At 45.4% G+C, this 17,401-nt stretch overlaps 1 protein-coding gene across 3 annotated transcripts in view; it reads right to left on the bottom strand.

Annotated features, from left to right (window-relative positions):
• Window positions 1-17,401, bottom strand: part of GRB10 (growth factor receptor bound protein 10) — a 178,469-nt gene that overhangs the window by 105,854 nt on the left and 55,214 nt on the right. For 2 of the 3 annotated variants that reach the window (XM_023517875.1, XM_003797733.3), the window contains one exon: window positions 8,325-8,412. In XM_023517875.1, the coding sequence (XP_023373643.1) occupies window positions 8,325-8,412 (88 nt within the window). Of the gene's footprint in view, window positions 1-8,324; window positions 8,413-9,996; window positions 10,111-17,401 lie in introns of those variants that run through there. The other variant, XM_023517876.1, reaches the window with a different exon arrangement.

Raw genomic sequence — 17,401 nt, 5'->3', positions numbered from 1 at the left:
CTGTGTGAGAAGCGTGCACTGTGTGGTGCTCTGTGAGACACATGTGCTGTGTGAGACGCATGTGCTCTGTGTGCTGTGTGAGACACGTGTGCTGTGTGTGATGTGTGGTGCTGTGTGAAAAGCGTGCGCTGTGTGTGATGTGTGGTGCTGCGTGAGATGCGCGCTGTGTGGTGCTGAGATGCGTGTTCTGTGTGGTGCTCAGTGAGACGCGTGTGCTGTGTGTGATGCGTGGTGCTGTGTGAGACGTGGTGTGAAACTTGTGGTGCTGTATGTGCCATGTGGCGTCACGTGTCCTTTGTAATGCGTGAGACGTGTGTGCTGTGTGGTGCCAGGTTTAATGCATGTGATGTGAGACACACAGTGCTGTGTGACGTGTGGTGCCATGTGTGACATGTATGCTGTGTGATGTGTGGTGTGCTGTGAGAGACGCATGTGGTGCCTGTGTGATGCATGTTCTGTGTGGTGCCACGTGTGACGTGTGGTGCTGTGTGAAACTCAGTGCTATGTGACGCATGTGTGATACATATGCCATGTGTGCCGTGCTGTGTGACAAGGTGCCATGTAGGATGTGTCATGTGTGTGATGTGGTGCCCTGTGTGACACGTGTGCCTGTGTGATGTGTTGTCAGTGTGACCCGCACAGGGAGGCCCGGGAGCCTCGCACACAAGCCTGCTTCTCCTGCTGGGATGGGGAGCAGCGCACACACCCCACAGAGCCTGCCCGACCTTGCACTCTGGAGACTGGACTCGGCAGAACCAGCACAGGACGTGTTCATAGAATAACAGAACTGAGAGATTGTCAGCAGACCCCGGCAGCCACCAAGACTGCGCCACCCCCCGGAACATTCATTGGGACAGTGGGAGGACCAAGAGGTGCAATCCGTCTCCCATACGTTTGCTTGACTTGACGCTCCTCACCTCTACCTTTGGGGGACCTTAGAGGCTGTGGGGTGTTGTAGAAAACCAGCTACACTGGCGGGACTTGGGGAAGGAACTGAAATGGCACGTGCAGACAGAGCGGGCACTTCCGTCAGCGTTGCTCACGCTGTAGCTCGCTGCAATCACAAGTGTCTGGATGCTGACGGTGACCACTTTGAGCACTTCTTGAAATTGCAAAAGCCAAATGTGATTTGAATTTATCTTTTGTCATGGGTATATATTGAGTATTATAATTTCAATACAGTTTTTTCCTTTCTTAAAACATGTATACATTTTTGAGGCACCCTGTGTATTTACTTTCACCCATGGACTGGACTACCTCACGCCTGCTCCTTGGGACATCTTTGCTTAATCTGCTCCTGCTGAGAGACATGGTCAGACATCTCAGCTTTGGCTGTGAACAATAACAACAATCAGAAACAGTTTATTTAAAACGAGAGATTTTCTAAAAAGAAAATTTCACATCTCAAAAATATTGTTAAAGAAATAACTGAATACAGAATTACCAGAAGATCCGGCAGTTCCACTCCTAGACGTGTATGTAAAATCTGTGAAAGAAGGACCGATGCGCACAGCAGCACTGCCCTGTCCTCCAGGGTGTGGAGCGACCCGAGGACCAGACACAGACGAAGGGATCAGCCAAACCTGGTCCACCCACACAATGGAGTACTCGGCCTTACAAAGGAAGGAAATTCCAACCCCTGCGGTAACACGGATGAACCTTGAAGACACCATGCTGAGTGAAAGAAGCTGGTGACAGATGGGCAAAGACTGCAGGATTCTACCATGTGAGGGACCTACAAGGGCAAATTCACAGAGACATCCAGGGGATGGGAAGACTTAGTGCTCAATGAGTACAGAGTTTCTGTTTGGGATGTTAAGTTTTGAAAATAGATAGTGGTGATGGTCGCACAGCACTGAACATAATTCAAGCCACTTCCCATACTCTTAGAAATGGTCAAAATGGTAAGTTTTGTTTTATAGATTTTCCCGCAATAAACTTTTTTAATTGTCAAGAATAATTCCAAGCGATTACAAAACCACCCGGTTTCAAAGGAAAATGCATCTCTTCCTGCAGTGGGCTGCTAAGAAATGCATTTTTAGCAACTGTCACAGAAAAATAAGCTGCTTACTTTAGGAACAAGGTAATAAAACAGGAGCCATAAATCCTCTTTACCAGATAGCAGTAACAGGTCAAGGAAAGTCACAGCTAATCTTTTATTCTAAACATCAGGTCCCCTGTGAGGAACCAGGCAACTCTGGATCAAACACGTCATGCAGCCCTAAGGCCTATTTGATTATGTACTGAAAATTAAGGAAGCAAGAAAGAATGATACTGTATCTTTGTCATTAGGTCATGTGTCCCAAGGCATCTTGTTAAAAAGAATCCTGCAGGTTGAACTTGCTATCAGGCACAAAGATGGGGAAACCGCCCTGGGGCGGTGCTGCAGGCTGCTCTCTGCTGGCTGCTCTCTGCTGGCCCTGCACTGGACAGTGGCCTAGCCGCTCCCCAGGGAGAGAAGGGGCCCCCACTGGTAGGGAACTGCTGAAAGGGAAGATGAACACACTGCACTTGGACACACTTGAAAGAGGGATTTGTGCGGTCTGTTCCTGCAACAGTGCTCAAAGCACCGGCTCCTTTGATTTCCAGCTCAACAGTTTCCATATTTTTCTTGTGAAATGAGTATCTACAAGCAGACAACAAATACACCCTGCTTTCCTTTTTTTTTATAACCTGCTTGCTTGTGCTCTTTGCTGGTTTTTCTATTTGATCGTTCTCTTTATAAAATTTATAGGGTTTCTTTTCAATAAATAGAGGGTAAAAACATGTTGCAAATATTTTTTCCAGGCTGACATGTGCTTTTTAGTATTTTAAATACTATCCACTATCCACTAAGGTCTGTGTAGGCCTTTGTATTTGTAATGCCCTCAAACTTGTCCTTTTTCTTTCATGGTTATGCTAAGTCTTCCTTAAGAAATTCTTAGGGTTTTTTTAAAGACAGTCTCACTCTGTAGCCCTGGGTAGAGTGCTGAGGTATAATAGCTCATAGCAACTTAAAACTCTTGGGCTCAAGCGATCCTCTTGCCTCAGCCTCCCAAGCAGCTGGGACTACAGGTGTCCACCACACTGTCTGGCTAGGTTTTTTTTTTTCTTTTTGTCAACACAGGGTCTTGTTCTTGCTCAAGTTGGTCTCAAATTTCTCAGCTCAAGCAATACACCCACCTCAGCCTTCCATAGTACAGGGATTACAGGTGTGAGCCACTGTGCCCAGCTCTTGGGAAATTCTCTTACTCTGAGAGTATAAAGATTTTCACTATTCATTAATTCTTACTATTCAAATAAATAGAAGATACTCTGTTTTTCTCACCCTCAGTTAAAGTTGGTCTGAAATTGATGATTGTGTGTAGTGTGGGCAGAGCCCCTTTCACCGGCTCCCTCACCCCATGCGAACAGCACCGAGTCCTGGGCCCTGCTCCCCCTGACTTCTCTGTGCTGTATTTAGCTGCATAATGTGCAGGCCTCTTGACAGGGTGTTTACCCTGCTCCTTTGGTCTGTGTGCCCCTGAACAAACAGCGGCCTTTCTTAATTGTCATACCTCATAAAAAGGCTTGCTATCTGATAGTGCAAATCACTTCTCCACACACTCTGTTCTCCAAATTTGTCTTGGCTACCATTAATGGAGTTCTGCTCTTCCTTGTTCAAGTCAGGAACCACTTGTCAAGTCACACAACAAGTCTGATAGGAATTTGGGTGCACCTGCAGTAAATTCAATGACTAGCCTGGGAAAATGTGATATCCTCACTGAATTCCACCTTCTGATCCATGATCATAATATAGCTCTCCACTTACTCAGGTTGTTTTTATGCTCTTTAACAACATCTATAATTTCGGCTAATCTTTTTGAATTTATCCTAGACACCTTATAAATTGTGTTATAATGGATTCCTCTCTGCATTACCTTCCTCCTTTTTTTCTCTTGGTAATTCTATTACAACATATGTTGATCTCACTTCCTATCTGCTTTATTGTAGACTTACTTATTTTAAAATTTTAACTGTGTATCTGAGTGAATTTTCTATTTGGATAATCATGTTATTGGCAAGCAGATACAGACTTCACTTCCTCCTTTCTGATGTTTACATTTTTGTTTCTCTGTTTACTTCTTTTATTATACCGGCTAAGAGCTTCATTGACAACAAGCACCCTTGTCCGATATCACACTTTCATGGAAATGACTCCAGTACTTCTCTATTACGTATGACGCATGCACTGGGTTTTTGACAAACTCTAACAAGTTAAGGAGGTGTCTTTTCAATATTGGTTTGGTAAGAGTTTTATTGTTTGTCATGTATTATAATGAGTGGATAATTGTATTAGATATTCTTTTTCTGTTTGATAACCATTTTTTCCCTTTAATTTTTGGACACACTGAATGTGTTGATAGTCTTAAGACAACAAACCGTCCTTGCATTATTGTAATACATCCAACTTGGTCATTACATTTATGCTCTTATATTTCAATTAAAATAAACTGCTGAGTTTGATGCATTAGTGTTTTACTCTGACGTTTTTATGTTAATATGTGAAATGGGCCTATAATTTTGATTTCTTCTCCCACCTGTTTCAAAGCTACACAGACATTACATGAGTGGAAGGGTTCTGAGCGCTTGTCCTCTATATGTTTTAAGCAGTTAGCCTTTAAAGAGAGAAACTATTTGTTCCTTAAAAGTTTCATAACACTCAGCTGCAAAAGCCTTGAATATTTTGAGGGGTTGTGCTGATCACCTACCTCATTTCTGCCAGAATTATTTCTCTATTTAGATTTTGTCTTTCTTCAGGAGTCAATTCTGCTTTTATAATTTTGGAGTAAGTCATCCATTTCCCTCAGATTTTCATGTTTTTGTTTTTTTAAACTCTCTAGTATGTTCGTAATGTGGTTTTCTTATATATCTTTTTTCCTCCTGAGTGTCTGTGCTATACGGATTTGCTGTTATGGTACTTTTTACAAAAGATTAGCTTTTAACTTGGTCCCATCTAGTCATACTTTATTTCAGTAATTTCTGATTTTTTTATAATTAATTCCTTCTATATGCTTAGACCTACTCAATTTTCATTTTTCTAATTTCAATTTCTCTTCTTTTTAAAGCTTAGAAATTTAGCCTTACACACCACTTTCACAGCATTGTACAACTTCCAACACGTAGTAATGATCATTTTCATTCAGTTCTAAATGACTGATATTCCCACTGCAATTTCCTCTCTAACTCACAAGTAAAATAAGGGCATGTTTTAAAATTTCCACACACATGTTTATGTGTTTTGTTTTGGCCTTTTTTATGCTGACATCTGATTTATTCACACTGGGTCAAAGTATGTGGCTTGCGTTGAAACAGATTGCTTAAAATTGAGTGCAACTTCCCATATACGGTCAACTTTCCAAAAAGTTACATAGTTTTTAGGAAGAATCAAGTGTCTCTGTTGGGTGGAGGGTCCTCTGTCTACCTATTAATTCAAGCCTGCTAATACTGTTAGGAATATACTTAGAATTACACCTACTATCTTATTTTGCATTTTGTTTGACACGCTTTCCTTGTTTACATCTTATTTTTAATTCCTTTTCTACTTGATGTTGTCTAATTGTTATTGTTCTAATATATATTCTCTAGTATCATTTTCTGCTAGGTTAGAAACTATAGATTAGATGCACATTCTTTTAGTAATTAAAGTCAATGTTTTAAAACAACATGATTAAGTGTACTTTTTCCCTAATGTCATCTTGAGTTATCCTACATTTTACTTCTCACTAAGGCCATACTTCTCACTAAGGACCACTCACCAAGCAACCCCCATTCCTAAAAGAAAAACACACATTCCCAGCATCTCAGTACCTGGAGTTTCACAGGGATTTACACTCATGACCCTGTGTGCGTGCCTCTGCAGCCATGCTCCCTCAGTCTTCACACTCCTTCTTCCTAAAGGACTACTTTTAGGCATTCCCTTAGTGGGGAATGCTGGTGACACTTTTTTTTCAATCTTTGTCTGAAAAAGCTTTACTATAACTTCACTGGTCAGCAATATGTTGCTATAAAATTCTTCATGGACAGTTCTTCCTTCCTCAGCCCTTAGAAAGGACACGATGCTGTCTCCTGGCACCTGCCCAAGTCTGTGCCAGTCCGACAGTTGCTCCTGTGTAAGGAAATCTGTTTCTGGAACAGCATAAAGGGTGTTTAGATGTTTGAGTGGAGTTTGGGGACTATACCTTCCTCCAGCACTGGCCAATTCTCGGTGTCTCCCTCTCTCCTCCACTCCTCTCCCGCAGGCTGACGACCAATCTAACTGCACACTGCACGTCCACAAATGTCACTGGCTCTGTGCTCCGGAGAGCTGACTCCCCGTGGATCAGCCTCCCTCTCTAACTCCTCCTTAGGTGGAATTCAGCGCCTTTTAAAAATGTCATAACTATATCTATTGCCAAAATTTCTAATGAACACCTCTTCATACCTGCCTGTTCTTGCTTCATTTCTTCTTGTTTGGGTTTTGTACTTTCTTGCTTTGTTTTATAGACATTATTCCCTCAGGTGTCTGAGCATCACAAACACATTTCAAAGCCTTGTCAGACTTCTCTTGGTTGCATCCAGCTGGACTGGTCACCTGTTGATTCTGTCTGCCGTACTGTATTTCTTAGTCTGGGATTGTTTCGTGCTTCAGAATGCTGGTCTGCAGACTCTCTTTAGGTGGGTTGTCTTTTTTCCCCACTATCTTTCTTGCCTACTCCTTCCCTTCAAACAATCTGGTTGGGGCAGTGTAGGGTGGCTGTGAGGCTGCTCACCTTGGCTCCTCCACCTGCAAGGCTGTGCCAGCTCTGCCCTGCAGTTCCTCCCAGGTAATAGCCTTTTACTAGAACCTTCCAAGAGCAGGGTAGTGCCAGTCCAACTCCCACCTTTATGTAGCAGGCTTGCTCTGTTCCCTCATCACTGGTGGAAGAGGGCTGCCTCAGCTCTCACCTTGCCTTGGGACCTGAGTTGGCAGCCATGGCGTCCACTTTAGAACCCACCCACCCACAGGGATGGCACAGCTCACTGCTCTGTGCAAGTGCCTGGGCTCAGGCCAGGCTGAGTCCTGTCTTACATGGTATGCGTGAAGACTGAGAGGTGGATAATGTCACACGAGTACTTAAAATCATGACCTCCCTGGGTCACTGACCAGAAGCCAGGCTCACTACAGACATCCGGCTGTTCGTTCCTTTAAGCCCTATTTCAGGTGCTGGGATACAGCCTGGCTCCAACCTGCTGATTTGCACCTCTGGCCCAGGAAAGAGAGATGGCTCTTTTCTACATTCTGTGCTGTGAATTCCCCTCATGGTGCTACCTGGTTGGGGTTGATATGTATGGGAAATTTGAATACACAATTTAAAGACGAAGGATAAGATAAGATCTTGAGAAAGTGCTTTCAGTGTATTTTTTCCCTAATTTTCTGATCAAAACATTAACATAGATATTACATGAACATGAATACCAAGACTTACTACTTCTACGTAAATGAGGCCACGTGTTAGCCACACAACATAACAAGTTAAAATTGGCTCAATTTTCAAAGCCAATACCAAGAAATTGGTACACTTTCCCCTGGGTCACATTGGTTGAAAGTTCTTTAGAAGAGGGCCCCAAAGTCACATACATCACAAAAAATCCTGACTGCTTTTCTGAATCTCCTAATACTAGAGAAAACATCTCTGTGGCCTCATGGTCAGATCCCAGCTTTTATTTTTACTCAATGTCACCTTCTTTTTCATTGATTTTTAAATAACAGATTATTCTAACTCCCACCAGCTCCAAACCCTACAACGTCTTGTACTTAACTCTCCCAGGATCCAGGCAATGAGCCATGTGCCTTTTGCCAGGGCCCTCTCATCTCCTTCTGCGTCAGTCTCCATCTATCAGATCTGATTTACAAGTACCCCTCGCTGGGTCCACTTAGTCCTTTCCTTTCTTTTCCAGGGTGACCCCACCAAAAGGCAGAGAAATATCAAGTGTAAAACGTCTTAATAGAAAACATTAAAATGCTAAAATCAAGAAGATTCCACCCGGGGTAAACTTCAACATACAACATCAAGCCACCTTTGAGTGAAATCTTAGATAACTCATGTGAAACAGATCTTAAAGTTTTGTTCATGGAAGTCCATTAATTGAAAGGAAACACATGAAATCAGAACCAGGTATTAATATCTTTCTCTATTTTAAAATTAGTTTTCCTTAAGAGAAAAAGAAGTGCCAATGTCAGAATGTTACTCTTTTACTACCAAACAACTCCTCAGAATGCAAGGTCCCGCCCTACGGCAAAGCTGTGGTTAGGGACGCCTGCCCCGTGCTCTGCTGCCCCTTACCTTGGTGCCTGGGGAGTCGCTCCGACTGTGCTGGAAACTCAGGCCTTCCCAGGTCCTGCTGACTGTGAGGTATCTGCTCCACTTTGTCCTAAAAGGGTCACCAAAGAAAGCTGTGAGTTCAAAGGAAGCATTTCATGCTTTTCAACCTCCAGCATCTCCAGCATTTCCTTTCTTCCTCAATCGCTTATTTGCTTTCCATTTATTTACTTTTTGAGTGTCCAATGAGAGATGTTGGGAATATGCTGCATAAGGGAAGCCAATTATGAAAAGGTGCAACCCAGTTAGCTTTCCCTGAATAGCAAGCAATTCAAAAAGGAGCACTGTCAACTGCTCAATTTAGGCAATGAATATAAATAATTAACATTCCACAGAGCACATGCATTTTATATAACTACAGTAATCAAGCATTGGGCCTTCTGTTACCTGGGACAGAAACATCCAGAGAGTGAAATGATTTCCTCCACAAAGCATAAGCAGGAATTTGGTGGCAATTTTTAGACATCAGTGTAAGGAAAAACTTTAAGATAAAACTTAAAAAGCAATACAGCAGAACCTGTATAAGTTGATCACCCAGGGAACTGTAACAAACTGGTCAACACATGAGGAGGTCAGCCTAAGGAACTAGTGCTACTGTGCTAATACACACATGTGGTGCATGTCCAGTCTAAGAAAATTAGGTCAACTTAAGGAGGTGTCAGTGTAGAGATGTGGTCAGCTATGAAGGCTCTATTGTATTATGATCCCAAGCCCACAATACTAGAAAAACATCTTCATGGGAACGTAAGTCAATAAAAGATAAATTAAAATGTGCCTTTTAATATTTATATGCTTACCAAAAAATATCAGCAGTGAGCTGGGTACAGTGGCTCATGCCTGTAAGATGAGGCAGGAGATCAAGCAGTTGAGGCCTAGACAATCAAGTAAGACCCTACCTCTAAAAAAATGAAAAATATTAAATAGGTGGGGAAGCATGTATCTGTAGTCCCAGCTACTCAGGAGGGTGAGGCAGAAGGACCATGTGGAGCCCAGGAATTTGAGGCTGTAGTGAACTATGATTGTGCCCTTACACCCTGGCCTAGGAGACAGAGCAAAACCCTGTCTCTAAAAAATAAAAATTTTAGCAGTGATTAACCTGGGATAGAGAGATATCAATTTTCTCTTATAGATTCATGGAATCTTTGAAATCTTTATAAAGCACCTCAGAATCACAAAGTTGTGCACCCTGCCAAAAGTACAAGATCTGCTCGTCCACTATTAATGTAAATCTTGTAACAATGATAGGAGCTGACTTCAACAACCTCGTTCCGATTCACAGCTCCCATTCGTGCAAAAGCAACCACCAAACCGAGGACTTGGGCACGTGAAACACCCACATGCAAAGCGCCAGCGCCAGCCAACATGCACACGGCTCACATTGCCAGGCAGGATCCCGCTTCCAGGGGAGGCTGCTGAGGCAAGGCCAGGTGAGAACTCTCAAGGCCACCTGCACCCCAGTGGGTCCGCAGCTGTCCTGGGACTCGAATGCCAGCAGAGCCCACGCAGCCCAGGAAACTCAAAAGCAGCACATGGACTTCCCCAAGCCAGAGAAGCAATCTCCGCCCTGAGCCCTCCTTGCTAGTTAGTGTATGGAATGGGATGGAAGCGACCTCGCCTCTGCTGCGTGCACACTGACCTGCCAGCACACAGGTTTAGGTCTGGTCAACGCCGTGCTCCAGAGGCCACTCACAGTGGGGGAGGCAGAGGGGAGCCTGGGGAGAGCGTCTAGAAGGACCGGCTCACCCACATCCACCACTTAGAAGAACACTTGTTCCCCAGGGAGGCCGAGCGTGCTCACACCTTCCTCCAGAAAATCTGGAGAAAACAATATAAAACAAAACAAAACAAAGCCCTAAGAAACTGGAGACTTTTCCCTGGCTTCTCTTTTTCTTTTTCCCCTTCGAAAGAAACAGCTTTTCTTTTCTTTTTTTAATCACAGATGTAAAACTTGCAAATTATGAAAATGTGGATGCTAAAAACACAATATTAAGAACAAAATTTAAAAGAACCTCTGTCTACTCTCAAACCCAGGAGTTGCCCTATCAGTTTTGTGTACGTTGTTTCAGAAAAAAAAAAAAAAAACCTCACTATGTGCATATATGCCACATTTGGGTTTGAATTATTGAGATGGAGACCATGTATGTGCTATCTGAATTACACAGGGGTTACAAACGATCCTCATAAAATAGTGGGTCATAATCATATTCCACACATTGTACCTTAATTGTCTTTTGAGTTTGAGACTGTTTTAAAAATTTTTCCATGTCAGTGTCAGGCACAGTGGCTCCTGCACTCTGGGAGGCTGAGTTGGGAGGATACCTTGAGATCAGGAGTTTGAGAGAGCCTGAACAAGACCCCATCTCAACCAAAAACAGAAAAATGAGCTGGGTGTTGTGGTGGGCACCTGTAGTCTCAGCTACTAGGGAAGCTGAGACAAGAGGATCCCTTGAATCCAGGAGTTTGAGGTTGCTGTGAACTAGGCTGACCCCACACATGCTAGCCTGAGGCAACAGAGTAAGACTCTGCCTCCAAAATCAATCAGTTGATCAATAAAATTTTCCATGACAACAAACGTGACCTCTACCAGCACTCTGGCCCACCCCATGAGGAGCTATAGTGTAATTTACTTAACCAGTATCCTGCAAACAAGCATACGAGCTGTGGAACATGCCCGGGACCATTGGGACGACACAGGGTCTGGGAGGCACTGAGGAGAGCAGGGCTCTCCAGGCGAGTTGAGAAGGCAGAATGCCCACCCTACACGCAGCAGTCTCCTCGTCGGGTCTCTGCCCCTGGTCTCCACCATTCCGCAGCCAGCCTTTCCCTCTCTCTGACCTTTGCCATCTGAAACATATACCTTTTCCTCTTTTCTGAATCGTAAAACAGTCCATGCAAAACTTTTGTTGCACAAATATCTAACCCAGAGTAGCTATGAAAGAAAAACCAGCCCCAGTCCTACAGCAGCAGCGCTCTCCTGGTCTTTGCACCTTTATCACACACAGCTAGACTCTGCCGAAATCGGGTTGTGTAAACAACTCTGTGTCTTGCTTCTTCCCCCCACAACTGATAAGAACCTTGTAAACATCATTTTTTTTCATTTTCTAAACTACCTAGTAGACACTTCTCAGTTGTTTGCAACTTTTGGATAACATAAATAACAATCAAATAAACACCTTTGGGCATAAAACTTTGTTCCTATTTCTGATTATTTGCTTAGGATCCCAAGAAGTAGAGGACTAGGCCACAGGTCAGGAGCATTTTTTTAAGACTCCAGATACGTACTGTCAAACTCTTCCTCACACACTTACCCTCCCGCCCGGAGTCGAGGCAACTGCCTGTTTCATAACACCCAAGCCCGCCAGGGCTGTGTTTATTTTTCTGGAATTTTTTTCTCACCAATTCCAGAGGTAAGTGGTAGCCTCACCCTGCACAAGTCTTTATACTAAGGTTGAGTATTTTTTCATAGGCATATTAGCCTAGTATTTCTTCTTTTGGACTATCCTTTCACAGTTGGCTAGAAATTGAGGGCTTTGCAATAAGAAAAGTTCAAGAATGGATCACAGCCCCAGGCCCCACTGTGTAAGCTTTTGGGACCAGTTACCTGGACTCTCACTGGTGGAATGTGCTAAGAACCCCGTGATCACTACGCAGGTGTGTTCACAGTGCAAGCCCCAGGTGGCCCTACCTGGGGGGTGGGGAGGGTGCACTCGCGGAAATCACTGCTTTCCTTCCTGACTCGGTCACAACAAGCTCTTCACGTGCAGAAAACCAAGTCCAATCATACTTGCAGCAATGTTCTTCCCCTCTTGTCTTTACATTTAATTCTATTTTTTATTCATCTTTTTTGAGACAGACTCTCACTTCATCCCTATGGGTACAGTGCCATGTCATCACAGCTCACAGCAACCTCAAGCTCTTGGGCTTAAATGATTCTCTAGCTGGGACTGTAGGCACCCGCCACAACGCCCCAGTATTTTTTGTTTGTTTATTTGTTTGTTTGTTTGTTTAGCAGGGCCAGGCCCTGAGCATGTGGCCAGCGCCCTAATCACTGAGCCTGGGCGCCCTCTATTTTTGATTCTTAGAAGTTTAATTCAATGGAATCAACCTTTTCCTTTGACTTCATTATTTTAAGCTTGCAAATTACCTTCACCCTCTATCAAGAACACTGGAAAAGCTTTATTGTTAGGTATCCTGACTCCCCTTCTGACTTGGTGTATTATTCTTTCATCTATAACCCTATTCTGGAGGACAGGAGAAGGAGAAGACACACTGACCCCTTCCTCCCACCATGGCTGACCAGGTCACCCAGGCACACTTGTTGCCCAAGCCCTTCCTCTGCCTAATGTGGGAGGTCACTGCTCACCACATGTCAGAATCACACACGTGTGGACACATGTGTGCTTTTCAGCTCCTTCCTCATGGGTTCCACAGATGTGCCGCTCCTGGGCCAACACCCCACGTTCTCTGTTCTCACAGCTAAGCGGTGTGTTTACTGTCAGGGAACATTTCCACTCTTGCTCTGTGTATGTGAATTCCTGAGTCATTTTCTTCCAAGCAAACTTTAGAACAGTTTTGATGTTTGCTTAATTTATGAAAATGTCTCATTGGAAATATTTACCTCTATCCACATGATGACTATGCTTTGCTAATACAGATGCATTAGAAACAGATACAAACAGAGAAACTATGCATTGTTTCAAGAAAATATTCAACTCTATTGACTTGAAAGGGTAGTGAGGCCAGTGTCCAGGTCACCCAGCTCCACACAGCCTTGCTCTGGGCTTCTCTGAGGGAGGGAAAAGCCCCACAGGTTAGCAGGCACCCTGGGTGTCTCCTGCACACGCTCAGTTACAGGCACACTCACTAGGTAGGGATTTCTAGCAGCTGTGCTGTGAAAATTTTTAAAGATTACTAATTAAATTATTTTTGAAAGAAGTTCAAAGCAAAGTATATTCTTCTTTTACTTTTGTTTTTGATCAACATAATCTAAGTGTGCTGCAGAGTATAACTATAGGTTCAAGTGTGCCATGAGATAAAAAAAAGTTGAAAATCACTGCACTAGAGGGGCTCCTTTCCCTGAGAACACCTCTTTCAAGTACAAACCAGGCTCCACTGAGACATCTATTTAGAAGACAAGTAGCCTGCAAACCTAACTTAAGACAACCTTGTCTGAATAACATCACCAGGAGTGAGCCTGCTAGGAGGCTGAGGTGGGTGGACTGCCTGAGCTCAGGAGTTCCAGACCAGCCTGAGTAAGAGCGAGACCCATCTCTAAAAATAGAGAGATATATGGCAGGTGCTTCCAAGTCCCCGCTACTTGGAAGGCTGAGGCAAGAGAATCACTTGGGCCCAAAAGTTTGAGGTTGCTGTGAGCTATGATGCTATAGCACTCTATCTAGGGTGACAAAGTGAGACTCTGTCCTCCCCCCCCCAAAAAAAATAGTGTCGCCAGAGTTAGCAAATAAAAATACAGAATGCCCAGTTATATTTGAATTTGGGGTATAAGTAAACCCCAGCTATTACATGAAAAATTACTTGTGGTTTATCTGTAATTAACTGGGCAGCCTATATTTTTATCTTACAACAAACATTAAACACTGTTCAAAATCTGACAGGCTTGTGTGAGAAATTATGGCAGTAAGAACAAAATCTCACCAAGCGATTCATATGTTTGTAAAATTCTCAGGTCAAAAAAGAAGTGTCCCTTTTTTTAATTCAACAGATAGCAGCTTCAACAGATGAGAATTCTGCTCTCTTGTGAAGCCAAGAAAAATGTCATGGTGTGAAAAATGATGGCGATTAGAAAATAAAGCTAAAACACGAAAGGCAGCAGGGAAAAGTCAACCACCATGGCATTACAGACGCTCCTGACAGCACTGGAAGGTCAGGTTCAAATGTCCACCCAGCATTCGGAGGCAAACAGCAGCACTCTGGTAGGAGCAAGGTGACAGGCCCTGGGGTGAGAGTGAAGGTTTATCATTGAACTAGCTTGGTTTCCTTGTGAGGTCCGTTTTTGTTTGTCTGTGTCTGTTCCCCGGCCTCCCTCTCAGAAGAGGACTGGGCGGGGGGACAGAGAGGACTCCTGGGTTAGCAGGCTGTCCCATAGGACTGGAAAAAGGAAGCTGGGATTCTCCTCTGAAGGTGGAAGTTAGCAGCAAATGCTTCTTACAGGAGCCCTGGATCACCTGCTGTCCACCTCCAGGGGAAGGGAGGGGTTTGGCAGAGTGCAGTCCCAAAGCCCCTTACTCAAAGTCCCTCAAGCCACTTCCTTATTTGATTCTGGACCTTCCCAAATCCATGAGGCTTTAGAAACTCTAACCAAAGTCAGAATCGGCCCACCACGAACTGGGCAGAGAAGCACCACTTTCATAAAGATGGATGAAAAAAGCCCTCATTCTGCCGGTGCCCCAGCAGTGGCACTCTGCTAAGTGAACCACGTAACCTGCACAGATCCCTGCAGTCAGTGGGGAGGACAGTCCCCGTCTGCCCCTCTGCCATCTGCCAGGCAGTGACACTCCCTCCTTGTGGGCTACATTGATCAGGTCCCTTTCCTGTCTTCTGGACACGGGTAGCTGATGAGCCAGGCCAGGGAGGGGTAAGGACTTGGAGGCCAGGGCTTGGATCTTCACCGGGGTTGCTTCTCCTGTAGGCCGTGCAGCAAGGGGTTGCATGAACAACTCTGACCTGGTCACCCTGCTGTTCTCTCCTGACCACCTCTGGCCCACCATTAAACTCACTTCCCACAGCCCTTGGGGAGCTGCCTAATGCAAACTACCGAGACCCTGATGGAGGGAGGTGGGCATTTTAAGTTTCCGGATAAGACATGAAAAGCGACTCAGGGAAGAGGAAAATGGTAAGCCAGCGTGTGGGCACCAGCAGAACGGCCTGCTGGGGCAGCAGGTGTCACAGTGTGGCCTGTCTTCACGTGGGAAGGACGTGAAGAAATCAGACTCCCATGCCCCAGCTAAACTTGCGAAGTTGGGCCTGATGCCGGGGTTCCAGAAGTTGTGTCTTAACTGTACCTCCTGTTGGAGGGACCAACACAGCCACACATGAACCCTTTCCCCTCCTCCTCAGACAAAGCCATGAAAGACCATGTTAGCCTCACCACCTCCCCCTGAAGTTCACGTCAAAGGACCCCAGCCTTCCCAGCAACCTGTGAAACCTGTTCACTTCCTACAGCCCCATGTACAAGGGGTCTCTTACTGCCCCCAGACACAGACACCACCTTCACACACCACCCGAGTCACTTTCCTCTTTCAATAAACCTGCCCTGAACATCTCCACTCTGGTCTCATCTGGGTACCACGGCTTACCCTTTCCGGTTCCAGAGGTGAGGAACCTCCACAGAACTCCAGAAGCAACCTCCCAGTAGACTTTCCTCCAGAGGGACTGCTCACACCATGGGCCTCCCACCTGCACTGCTGAGGATGCCTCACTAACTAGAAGGTTCTCTGCCTTGCCCTTGATGTAGGCCCCATCAACTCACCGTGAAGCCCTACCCTGGGCCTTTCTCTGACAGTCTCTTATCATCTTACCCCATGGCCCTGCTTTTAATTCCAGGTGGGAAATACCAAGGGTGAACTGATGGGTGCCCACCTTCCCCCAGAGGCTGGTCTGCCTGGCTCGTCCTCAACCCAAGATCTGGAGCAGAGAGGCCTCTGCCTCTCCCAGAGGATGGAGGGAGAACCTGCCAGAGTCCAGTCTGCCATGAAAGGCATCACAAGGAGGCCGTGCACAAAACAGTGACAGAGCAGCCATTCCCAGAGGTCCCCTGTTCTGTCACAAGTAGAGCTTCTAAGAAGCTCTCGTCCCTGCAGGATGCTGGACAGCACAGCATGCCCAAGAGACACTGGCTGGCAAGTACTGGACAGTGTGCACTGGGCAATCCTAGCAGTTTCCTTGTCTAAAAACAGGACCAACACCTGCCTTGGAAGAATAGCTGGAGAACTCAATGAGAGAGGAGTGTCATAGCTGGCATACAGGTGCCTGCCGGGTGACAAACAAGAAGCCAGATGTCGGGTCAGGTCCCAGTCCCGGGACTCTGGGCACTCTCTTGTCCTTCTGTACCTCCTTGGGGCATAACGGCTGCCTCACAGGACATTTGCAAGGTTTGAATTAAAATGATGTCAACATAGGGCTCGTCCAGCACCTAAGCTGCTAGGTGTTCTGCCGACTGCAGCGCCAGCAGCCTGTCGTTAGTGTGCACCCCTCCCACCCTCCCCGGCAGCTGTCCTGGATATGTCCTCAGCCTGCCCTATGCACAGTATTTGTGGGAGCTGGAGAAAGGCAAGAAGGCACATTTAATGTCTCTACTCATAAACAAAGATCTATACCACAGAAAACAGAACTTGAAAAGGTTTTTACCTAAGAGAATGTTCAATCAAAATCTATGAGCTGAAATCTTAAGATGAATACGTTTTATATCCTACAGGTTCAAAACAAACCACTAGCCAGAAAGCAGTACATAGAAAGAATGTGTGTGTGTGCTGGGGGCGGGGGTGGGTGGGTACACAGATGAGGATAGGGCTAGGAAGGGCTGTCTAGGGCCTCCCACAACCATCTCCTGCCACCTGGGCAAGAGGCAAAGACACACTCCTACAGGACCCTGCCCTCCAGACCTCCAGCTCCCTGGGGTCTTCCTGAAGGCAGCTTCACAGGGGAGGGCTGCTGCATGTGCTGACGGCCCACTCCGGTATCCACAAGGGAGTGCGTGTGCAGATGAAATGCATTTAAAGTTGTGAAATGTTCCAAACTGAAAATCCACAAGCTATGAGACTGTTGCCCTGTGAGGAATGACGGTAACTGCTGCTCTGTGTCACCTGGGTTCCTGTGCTGCTGTGTGTCACCCGGGTTCCTGAGTTGCTCTGTGTCACCCGGGTTCCTGTGCTGCTCTGTGTCACCTGGGTTCCTGTACTACTCTGTGTCACCTGGGTTCCTGAGTTGCTCTGTGTCACCTGGGTTCCTGTGCTGCTGTGTCACCCGAGTTCCTGTGCTGCTCTGTGTCACCCGGGTTCCTGTGCTGCTCTGTGTCACCTGGG

This window comes from Otolemur garnettii, unplaced genomic scaffold (genome assembly GCF_000181295.1).
Source record: "Otolemur garnettii isolate 467f Iridium unplaced genomic scaffold, OtoGar3 scaffold00123, whole genome shotgun sequence".
NCBI lineage: Eukaryota > Metazoa > Chordata > Mammalia > Primates > Galagidae > Otolemur > Otolemur garnettii.
This window is presented reverse-complemented; position numbering and strand designations above follow the sequence as displayed.